This window comes from Euprymna scolopes, chromosome 5 (assembly GCF_053919585.1).
Source record: "Euprymna scolopes isolate OS-2025 chromosome 5, ASM5391958v1, whole genome shotgun sequence".
Classification (NCBI taxonomy): domain Eukaryota; kingdom Metazoa; phylum Mollusca; class Cephalopoda; order Sepiida; family Sepiolidae; genus Euprymna; species Euprymna scolopes.
The window spans coordinates 79,731,591-79,743,814 of NC_136486.1; the positions used below are offsets into that span (position 1 = coordinate 79,731,591).

General features: G+C 34.2%; 1 protein-coding gene across 5 annotated transcripts in view; it reads right to left on the reverse strand.

The window, feature by feature from the left end:
• The window catches only part of LOC145276873 (tyrosine-protein phosphatase non-receptor type 9-like), a 242,593-nt gene that overhangs the window by 97,472 nt on the left and 132,897 nt on the right, over positions 1-12,224 (reverse strand). For all 5 annotated transcript variants that reach the window (XM_080128284.1, XM_080128281.1, XM_080128282.1 and 2 more), the window contains one exon: positions 10,804-10,893. In XM_080128284.1, coding sequence (XP_079984410.1) covers positions 10,804-10,893 — 90 coding nt within the window. The remainder of the gene's footprint in view (positions 1-10,803; positions 10,894-12,224) is intronic.

Sequence of the window (12,224 nt, forward strand, 5' to 3'; positions counted from 1 at the left end):
CAGACGTTAAAGTCTCTTTAATTTCCCAAAATGCCTCTTTGCACTCTTGCATCCAGACCCATTTTTGGTCTTTCCTTAACAGTTCATTTAAAGGCGACCTTAGTTTATGCATATTTGGCACAGATACATTATAGTAATTTGCCAAACTTAATAAACTTTGTAAAGACGCAATATTTTCTGGAGCAGGCATATTCTTTATTGCACTCGATCTATCTGGATCCGGCCTTCTTCCATGTTTATCGATGATTTGCCCCAAGTATTTTATTTTCTCCATGAAAAATGTACATTTTTCCCGTTTTACTTTAAATCCATAATCCTGGATCCTTTTGAATACTTGGTTTACATGAGTTTTGTGTTGTTCTTTGCTACAGCTTTTCATTAACACATCGTCCAGGTACCCTACTGCGAAATCCAATCCATTTAACATAATGTCCATAATTTGCTGAAAAATCGCAGGGGCGACTTTGACCCCAAAAGGAAGTCTGTTAAACTTGTACAATCTCTTATGGGTATTAATACATAGCAGCTTTGAACACTTCTCATCAATTGGAACTTGTAAGTATGCGTCCAGGGCTCTACATTGCGAGTGAAACAGTCGCATTTGCGAGTAATTTTTCAAAGTGGCAACTAGAAATAATGAAACGCTTATCTTTTGGCGATTGTATTTCTTTCACCGACAATCTTCCAATGCTCACTACTGAATAAAAAATATCTTTTCAACTTTTTTTTTAATAAAATGAACAAAGTTAGATTATTTAAACAATAAAAATTTAATAGAACAATATATTTTTTAACGAAGGCTGAAAAAATATCTGAAGAAATTAGAACGTTTATACGTTCAAGTATCCACATAAAATTTGCTGTATATTTAGAATTACACTTATTAAAAAAACACACACAGAAAAATCTTTATAATAAACGTACTCATCACAGAACGAAGATGTCATATTCTAAGAAATCATATGGGTTTAGCTAGTAACTTTTCTATTTGGCTAGTAAACGAAAATATTTAGTTGTCAAAGGTCAACTAAAGATAAGTTTGTCCATAGAGCCCTGGCGTCACTGAGGTCGATTTTAGAAAAATATTTCCCTCCACTCAGTTTTGCAAATATCTCTTCAGGACTCGGAAGAAGATAATGGTGATCTTGTAATGCCCTGTTTAAGCCTGGCACAAACCCGAATCTCCTTACTCTTCTTTTTGATGTAAACCGTTGGTGCAGTCCACTCACTGTGATCAATTTTTCCGATGACACCCATGTTTTCGAGTATTTCTAATTCACCGTCTATCTGTTCTATAGCGGCGTATGGAACATTTCTTTTCTTTCTTTATGTCAAATTTTGCTGCCGCTTTTGTACACCTTCCCAAACCGCCTAAAAATATGTCTTGGAAATTCTCTTTTAACTCCCTTTTAAGTTTTTCTGCCTCCACATTCGAATCCTCAACCTTTTGGCAAAATGAGCTTAAAGGCAGATCCCATAGTCTAAACTTTTCGAACAGATCAGTTCCAAAAAGGTTGTTTGATTTTCGCATGACAAAAATTCTTGCTTTTTCGGCCCTGTTCTGGAAAAATTTATTTGTCAATAATTCTCCTTCGAAGGTAATTTTTTTGCCACTGACGCTTCTCACCGTTTTATGTGATTTAATCATAATGGGTCTCCCAAGCCTCTTCCATGTCTGTACATTATGGAAATGTCAGACTCACTATCAAGCTGTAGCCTTTTTAAACATTTTGACTTGTACATATTACCGGATATTTTGTTTCTCAGGTTCAATTTTCATAAGTTTAATGGATGTCTTTCTACCAGATTTTTTTCTACAATGCGATGCTTTATGCCCTTTCTGGTGGCAGTTGTCACATTGTTTGAATTTGTAGGACACTCATTGTACCAATGTTTATTCCTACACCTCCAACATGGTCCAGGTGGATCTTTTCCCTGTTTCTTTCTCTGGTTATTTTTTAAAGTCAAATTTTTTTTTTTGATGGATCTTTTTAATATGTGACACTCCGCTTTCCTCTATGTCACGATTGTCTTGTTTCAATGCAATAAACCATTCACAGTCTTTCGCTAAGTTTTGTAGTTTTAAATTTGGTTCGTTTTCGAGTTTATTTAAAACACGACGCCTGATTTCAGCATCTTTATTTAAGACCAGCCCTTGCACAAATATTAAACATTTAAAATTATCTGATGATAATTCCTCCAGTTTAAAATCATTGCAATGCTTGTTCACTATACTTGCATAAGTAGTGTAGTCGTCTTTCTCTCTTCTAGTAACATTCATACATTTATATCGTCTATGGAAAGGAGATGTTTTTGCAGAAAACAGTTCTGTAAGTAGCATAACTGTTTCTTGGAAGCTCAACTCACTAGTCTTTTTTGGGAGAATAAAATTCATGAACTTTGTATGCTCGGCTATTCCAAATTGCCTAGCTTTTTTCGCGTCTGACCAGGTACTACAATCCGATATAAAAATATCCTCATATCATCTATAGTACTGGACGAAAGTGACATCGTCTTCTGGATTATAATTGAAATTTTCAATAGCGGCCCACACAGCTGTTTGAGAAAATGCGTTATGATTATCGTCCGCTTTAGTTAACTGTGTCGCCTCCAGAATTTTTCTTTGTTCCTATTGTGTTTTAATCAATATTTCCTAAAACCGTTTCTGTTGTTGAAGCATTTTTTCTTCAAATGCTTGTTTAAATCTCTCTTCTCTTTCTACTTGTTGAATTTGCTGCTTTTGCAATGCGAGATTTTGCTCTGCTTGGAATTGGAACAATTCCAACAGTGAATCTTTGAATTTCGCATCCATCATACAAATTCAGTTTACAATTTACGCTTGTATTAAATAAATATTCCTTAGTAAAAAAAAAAAAAAAAAAAAAAAAAAAATCAACCAAGTTTTCTTTCCCAATTCTTTTGTTTGAAGAACAACAGTTTAGCAGTCCTTTTGTAACTTAATTTGTTGAACGCTATATTTCTAGTCTTACAATCCAGCGAAATAACATTTGTTTAACATTTTTTTATTTGCATGCATTTTTACGTAACAAAAATAAAATCCGTCGCTTTAAATATCTGACGAATTCGTATGGGAAACTTTTATTGTTTTTTTTTTTTAATTTTTTTTACCCTCTTTGCCTTTTGCAAAAATTACTTGATTCTTTACGTGTTTGCTAAGCACAAATGATGTACGTGAATAATTTTCTCTTGATAAAGTCAAGCATGCTTTTTTTTTTCGAATCCCAGATGTTATTGAAATAACGATAAGCTTACACAGTATTTGCTGGTTGGTTTTTGACATTTAACTTTGCAGAAGAAAATTCTTACCGTAGGAAAAATGGCTTCTGGTGAAGAAAAAATGAACCCTTTTTCCCTTTCTAAAACACTTGGTAAGTGTGTTCAATTATCAAATAATCACAACATTCACGTTTTTCGCTGTAGATTTTGGTAGCAAGTTTTTTCCCGTCGCCAAATTACTATTGTAGTAATTAATTCGCTGTTAATCCTTGTGTATCCAAATATCTGTTGAAATGATGAAGGTGTTCTGCCATAAAGATTTTACGAATCTTTATTCCAATCACTTTTAGTGACGGTCGTTTCCATATTCCTTGTCACCAATCTGTTGTGTTGTGGAACAACAATGAAAATAAGAACAATCAAGTCGATGTTCGGTTAAGGAACAAGTGTATTAACAATAATGTACAAAGATAGGAAAGTGTGTATATCTGGTGGGCACTCAGCTAGCAGTTGAAGTGCAGTTGCATCTCTCTCACCGGTGTTGGAATTACTAGCGTTATTTATAAAGCTAATCGGTGTAAATTCCTCTGTTCAAGGAAGACCGGTATAACAATATATATATATATTATTACACACACACACACACACATGTACAAACATTATTTATAAATTTTATGTGTTTTAATGAAATTGATGATTAGAGAACAATGTTTTCTGGGTAGAAAACCAAAAAATACAAATTAGTGTGCAGGAATATAATGAGATCCAATGCCATACAATACAATCTATGTGCATTAATGGATCCATAAAAGTGTGGTAGCTTCTTTGGAAATATAGAAGGTATCTGAGGCAGGTATGCCTACTGAATTGTTAGTCTTGCATTGACGATGACTCACTTGAGGAATAGACTTTTTGTTATCTTGGGTATATGTTGAATGCTGAAGGTGGTTGGGAGATTATTAGGTTGGTGCAAAAAAAATATCGTTTTCTCACATGTTTATTTTATATATGATTGTTTAATTAATTCATTGATATATATAGCCATGTTACATATTATCTTGAAGCGCGTTTTTCACTATTGAATCATGTTATAAGTTACTGTTCTCAATCTCTTCATTCATTTTTTTGCAGGATTTTCGACAGTATGGACAAAATTAAAATCTGCATGATTTTCTTGCTCCAGTTCAAACTAGGCCAAAAAGCTGTCGATATCAATAATGCATTTGGCCCAAACATGTGGCATAATGGTGGTTCAAGAAATTTCACAATGGTGACGAAAGCCTCGAAGATGAAGACGGTTGCGGCCAGCTAACTGCGGTTAATAACAAACATTTGAAAGCTTATTTGAAGCCAGTCCTCGCAAAATGTTATTGTTGAACTCAAGGTCATCCACTCAACAGTCATTCACCATTAGGTGAAATAGGGAAGTCAAAAAAAAATAGGCAAATAGAGAAGTCAAAAAAATTTTTAAAATAGGTTATGGTGACTGTTTGGTAGTCTGTAGCCAGTCTCATTCATCACAGCTTCTTGAATCCAGGCGAAACAATTATAGCGGAAAAGTGCTGCCAACAATTGACGAAATGCACAAAAAGCTCCAACATATGTACCAGAGATTGGTCAGTATGAAGGGACCAATTCTCCTCCATGCCAACACTCGCCCACATGTTGCTCAACTGACCCTGGCAAATCTGCCATATTCACCAGACCTCTTGCCCACCAATTAGCACTTTTTCAAGCATCTCGACATCTTCCTGTACGAAAAATGCTTCAAAAGCTGAGATGATGCTGAATCAGCCTTCAATGACTTCCAGAACTCCAGATTTCTATGCTAATGGGATAAATTAACTTGTTTCTTGTTGGCAAAAACATGTTGATTATGAAAGGAGTTATGATTTTTTGAAGTTGAATGTCAAAAAACATTTTTACACCAACCTAATAGCACTACCATTAAGGTAAAAATTGGCATGGGGGTAAGTTCTGTGAATTGTTGTCAGTTCTAACATCACAAGCTATCTCTATTTGGGGGCAGGGTATATAGCAACTGAATTAGGTGCGTGATACTATATGAAGATGAGTGCTAAACCCCAGCCAGTTCTCACTCGTCCATCTAATAGTAATAACAGAGCAATTATCGGATGGATAAAAGCAAGTCAGATCAGACCTGGCATATCAGCCTTGATACTCAGTTGGGAAGACTGATACTAAAGTTTGATCACGTGCTGACGATCAGTCTGTTATTCAAGTTTGACAACGTTGAGAGAAGCTACTCTTGGATAATAAAATACAAACACTTTGAAGTGGAAGGGTGAAGGAAAGTTAGACAATCCAAAAAAAACTTGGCTACAAACCATCGACCTGGATTTTACATAGTGAACACAGAACATAACAAATACTCAAGACTGCCAAGCTTGGAGATTCTGATTGCAGGCTGTCAGAAAATGTCAGAGCCCTAGCCAAAAAAATATGATAAAATAAATGATTTGTCTTCCAACAGCTATTTTGTGCAATTATTAAACGAAATTGGTTTCATTGAATGTATTTTTATGGTTTAAATATATGTAATACATAGGTCAATAAATCCAAGGTTTACCATATAGATGACACCACTAATAAAAGATCCATATGATTTTTAAGTACTAAACATCAAATGGCGCATGTCAAAATCTGAGCCCAAATTACAGTTATTTACTGTTGCAATTTTTTTAAATAATGGAAAAATCTTTATTTTGTGTATTGATAAATCATCATTTCTGATGGACTAAAAAAGCAAAACAATGGCTTAAGTATTATTCGAACTCTGCGCTGTCAGAAACAATGGTTAAAATGTAGGTGTACAAGTGCAAATGATGCTAAATGCTCAGGTCACCCAAATTTGGCAGTTGCTCTGGAACTCAGAATTGCGGCGTCAGAGTCGGATTTCTAAGAGTACTGGGAGTCGGAGTCAGAATTTTTTATCCAACTCCGACTCCTTAAGTCCAATACATTTTTTTTTTTTTTTTTTAGATAGTTTTCCTGTTTGGTTTTACCAGTTGCACAATTTAGCAGTTTTCGTATGGTTTTGCTTTTATTTTGGGAGATATATCATATTTTGTACTGTACTGCAATGCTTTCACTTCATCAAGATATTTTGGTCCATTGGATTACTGCAAATCCTGTCTGGACAGCTGTTTTTGTTTTGGTTGTGCTGTCACAAATCATCACTAAAAATTCTGTCTTTGAGAGAGAACAATTGGATTGTAATCCGAAAGTTATTCAGTTCCTGAATCAAATGGAATTTGGCAATTGAATTAGTCCAGGATCGATCTGGAATTACAATCTTATCCGAAAAAAAAAAAAAAAAAAAAAAAAAAAGGCATAACTCAATAATGAGCAACCACCCATACTATAGTCCTAGCCCTTTATAGCTTTTATTTATTTATTTTTTTTTTTTTCATAGGAGTCCCTACTTATCAAGGCCCGGAGGCCACTCGAGGATAATCGTTAATAATGGAAATTTGGTAAATTGGATTACTTAAGGGAATGGTTCAACAAGAATTTGTTTATGTTGGACTTGAAGATAACCAAATTGTAGTCAGTTGAAAAGCAGGCAAATAGAAAAGAGTTCCACAGGCGTGCAGTTCTAACAAAGAAGCTTTATTCACAGAATCTATGTTTAGGTTTAGGCGCAGATAAAGACTGGGGGAAATTATAGATAGTGTTTTCAACTAGACGAGTGTTTTTCGTGAAAGTTTGGCTAGTAGAAACCATGAAAATAACGATAAAGCAGAGAGGCTTGCAACTTCTCTTCTATGGGAAAGAGGTTGCAGGGAAGAGAAAAGGGCATCCCCTACTAGGCTACAAAGTTTATTTTGAACTTTGTCGAGGCAGAATAAGGTCTTTCTAGCAGCTGCTGCACAGATGTGGCAACAAGACTCCATCCTTAGACGTACCTGGTTCCCATATAGGTAGAGAATTGCATCAGCAGTGAGATATCTACTGGAGTGGTAGAAGGATCCCCCTACTTTTCCAGCTACCTTGGCAGCATTTGATGCACATGTTCCATTTCAGATCAGGAGTAAAGATCATCCCAGAAACTTGTCAAAACATGGAGTCTCCCCAAGACGAGAGCCATTCGTTTCAATTGATGTCAGATGGGGATCAGAGAGTTGATGATGTAAAGATAGAAGCTTGGTTTTAGATGCATTAAAATTAACCAGCCACCTCTTTCCCCATTGCAATACGTGATCAAGATCAGAGGAGAGAGAATCAGAGAAAACTTGGTCATTTATGGCCTTTGAAGTGTTAACATAGATTGTAGTGTCATCAGCATAAATATCAACAAATGATCTTAAGATGTTATTTGGAAGATAATTGATGTAGATCAGGAAGAGAATTGGGTTCAGTATGGACCCCTGAGGGACTCCGGCATTAATAATGTGAGCTTCTAATTTCTTCTCATCAATCACTACTATTATGAACCTATCAGTGAGAAATGATTTAATAATCAAGAAAACATTTCTAGTTATACCGTAGCTGGAGATCTTGTGAAGTAGGCCTTTATGCCATACCCTATCAAAGGCCTTTGATATGTCAAGAGCAATTGCCCTAGAAAGGAAGCCTCCATTGAGAGATTTGCTAATCCTATAACGATTAGCAGACCTGCTGTAGATCTAGCAGAACAGAAACCATAATGCATCTTGCTGAAGTGGTAGACTACTTCTCTATTTAACACAGATTTCAGCAACTTACTCATGGTGCATAGGAGACTTATTGGTCTGTACTGAGAGGGAGATGACCGATCACTTGAATTCTTAAATACAGGGCAAACTGATGAGATTTTCCAGGGTGATGGGAAGCAATTTTCCTTAAGACAACGCTTAAACAGGTTTGTAAGTATGAGAGTTAGTTCTGGTTGAAGCTTTTTCATCACTATAATTAGAATGCCATCAGGGTCAGTTGCTTTACTGGAATCAAGGTTTTTGATTAGCTTGGCAACATTACGTACAGATATTTGTGTATCGCATAGCGTTTTCTGGTACAGGAGGAAATACGGGAGGTTGACGGCCTTGGTAGCATAAGGTAGAATTAATTGCAAAGTTCTTGGCAAAGAGTTTGCCTTATCTGATGCTAACGATATTACCTCAGCTCCATTGATGATGTTTGGGATAGAGCACACGCTTCTGTTCAGAAGCCTGTTTGCTATTTGCCAAAACTAGTGGAACCAAGCTGCTGCTCAGCTACTTTGGACTTAATGGACTGAGCATACAACTCTCTCGCATTCTTTATTACTCTTTTACAGTGATTTCTAGTAGTCCTGGAAGCGGCTTTAGTCTTAGTACAGTTTCCTGTTTTTTTTTTATCCTCTTTCCATAAATGCTATATTTTCTTTTAAAAATTTCTTCTCTGTATAATATGTGTCTTTATTCCCCTCTTCCGATGAGAAGCATTTGGCTTCGAAATGCCATGGCCTAAAGAGGTTTCCCTATCTCTAAATATTGTATTCCGTTTTGAACTGATAACATAAGATTTAATTGCAATTTTTTTTATCCCTTTGTTATCTTAAAGCTATAAAGCTGGTAGAGTGTACATGTGAGTATATTTATCATACAAATGAATGTTAAACGTAAAAAATGATATACATGAAACGTAATTATAAAATGCTTGCTGAATAGGTGTGGGAGGCTGGTATATGGATCTGCAGAATAGATTTCCATATAGGGTTAAAGAGTCAGGAGTCGGAGATAAGACATCAAAGGAGATGGAGTCAGGGTCGGCATCCTAGGAATTCTAGTGTTACAGGAAAAAGGGCCGTCCCTTTCCATGTAAATAAGAACATTATATAAGTGAAAATGAGATTAGGATAAGCCGAGACAGCAAGGTTAAGGAACAGAATGTTAGAAATCAGAATGTTAAAAAGGTCTATTGTTAAATTCTATTATAAATAGTTAGATATTGTTTATATCGTAAAAAGAATTGATTGTTCATTCTTTTATAAAACTGAATATCAAAAATGTCAGCTAAAAAGAATGAAATATACAAATTAAAAATACATTGTTAAAAAATAGGTTAGGTTAAAAAAAATAGGTTAGGAGAGGATTCTTTGTTGCAGAAGTGTGTTTTGGAAAAATGTGTGCATGGCCACGTGAATTGGTCACGTTTGGGAAACACACTTCTGATGTCATAGCAAAAGGGGGATTCTCCATATAGGAGTTAGAGATCAGGAGAGAAGAGCTGGCAGTCAGTCTGCTAGACAGTCAGCAGAGATCAGGAGAGTCAGTCAGTTGGCAGTCAGTGGTCAGCTGCACCTTTAGTAGCGAAGGGTAGAAGATTAAACTACGTAGATCCCAAATGTAAATTCCTGACGTCATCAGCATTCGACCGGTCCAATGAATAAAGAATCATCTTTGTGTTTTTGTAAAACTGTTGACAGGTGTCATCTTTCAACACCCAAAAGGTAATGTGTTAAACATCTTATTATGAACATTGCGTAACCCTTCCAAGAATATGTATCTCTCCTCCTCTCTATATGTGTTATAAGAAATATAAGAACTGTGCATCTATCACCCTCTCTCCTCGCTAATGTGTTATAAGAAACATCCCAGAACAGAACTGTATAAATGTCTTCTCTCCCTCTCTCTCCCTCATCATCATTATATATGTGCCCCAAAATGAACTCCACGCCATCCTTTAATATGAACACCCTGCTACAACACTAGGAGTCGGAGTCTGACTCCGCAACCCTGCTGAAAATCATTAAAAAGTCCACAAACTTGTTTTGACCAATCATAAATTAAAGTTTTTAGATAGCATAGAAGTTGAAAATATCAAAAGACAGTTTGTCAAGCTTATTATCACATTTACTCAAAAACATGTAAAAAATTCAGAAAGCTTATTTGTAATTGTTTCAACGCAATAAAAAAGGAATTTTTCACTATTTGACAATAGAGGGAATATGGATCCATCACTTAACTCCAATCAAATCAGCAGTAAACTGAATGGACAGCAACAGGTGAAAGGTGCAAACATCAGCACGCAAGGTTTTAACACCTGTACTTTGAAATTTGCAGTGTTCAGTGAAGAATTTAATATGGGAACCATTAGTATAATAGATAAAGTCACAATTAAAATCTATCTATAAATCTAAAAAAGTGAGAATGTGTGAGGACACGTATAACTCAACAATTTTTGATCTACAGACTTAAAATTTTGGGAGCTTTTTTATAGTGCAGAGGGAGACAACTCCATTTTACTGAGTTAAATGGAGTTAATGTGTACACAGTAAAAGATAACTGTCATAAAAAAAAATAAATATTAAAATAAAAATCTTTATTAAATTCATATTTTTATTTTAATATTTATTTTTAAGCTTTCATCATAAAGAAATAGTTCTATTTCTTCAAAATATATTTTTAAAATGTGTATACCCTGGTATCCCAAATAACCTTGAGGTTTAGTTTTAACAATGGCATTAGATAACTTGTAAAATGTTACTCCTTTTGCTCCTTGTGAAACTTGATCAATTGCTATGATATCGACTGCTAGAATGGGTGAGCTCCCTTGTTTATATGGATTTCAAATAAATGTTACCAATATTGTGAATTTTTCTGTTTGTAGTTCCTCCTGCAAACACTTGTCATTAACATCAACGTAGAGAAGATTTTCTCGTTCCCTTGTAGTCTGTAAAATGAAAAACAGGAAGAAAAAAAACAGTTGTTAATAGTGTAATATTTTTGCAATTGCAATAAATCAGTTTGCATCTAAAAATTTGTCTTTTCCTACAGCAAAACCTATAACGCAAATTGTAATAAAACAAAATAAAACAAATTTGATGAAAATACAAATGATATTTGATAATCAGAACATCATTTGATTGTTTTATTTACTTATTGACATGGAGTTACTAAATCCATTTTCTGCTAATTTATATATATATATATCATTAAGGGTTTTAGTACATTTAAAAAAGAAGACACCACTTTCACTTTATTTAGGTGGGATTTAAAAAAATTTAATACTTATTGTTGTTTTTGTTTATGTGATTTAAAAATATGAAGGTATTAATTTGCATATCAGGAGAATAGCTGCATTAAGAAGGATGCTAGAGATATAAGTGCCACTTTGGGTACAGAACTATGTGATCTGAAATGATCTTTAATTATCATGAGGATATAAGGTTTAAAAATATAAAAGCATTAATTTGCATAGGACTGGAATAGCTGTGTTAAGGACGAGTTGGGAAGATAGCGTGTTGAGTGTTTGACAGTTCAGAGAACAGATTGAAGTTAAGGTCAGTGCAAATTATGGCATCAGTGAAAAGAAGTGCTGTCAATTTAGACTGCAGTCTGCCATTTTATGATATAGAAATATTGTCATATTTTTTTCTATGCTAAAATTCTAGGTTTTATGTTCGAAAGAGAAAAATATTTTTTCTGTTGGGTTAACATCAAATATTAGTGCTTTTGAAAAGCAATTACCTATGTTAATGCTTCTATGTATGTTTTGCAATTAATTGAATTGAACCATCATTTGCATTTTTGTTTATTTACAGATAAAATGAAATTTGGATTATTAGGTTTTCACTCAGGGTTTTAAACTAAAAATATCAATATAGTAAAATTAGAGGAGGTATGATTGTCCAAAAAATATGACAAATAACAATTATTCAAGCAATTAATGCATTGTTGTTATAAGTAGTAAACAAATAATATATGGTGTAACTGAATTGATTATTTATATATTAAAATTTTTTAATTTGATTAATTATATATTAAAATTTTTCTTGAATATATGAAAAAGCAAATACTTTTATACACACCATAATGCATTCACAATCGAATCAAAGCATAAAAATAATGAAGAGAATTTGTTTTCCCAAGAGAGAACTTGTTATAATTAAACATTCAAGTTTAAAGCTCTATTTCTTAATCAAATAGGAAGTATGATAAATATCATAAAGATAAAAAACATTTCAGTTATAGTTAACATTGTAAAAATTTGGGTTTACAGAT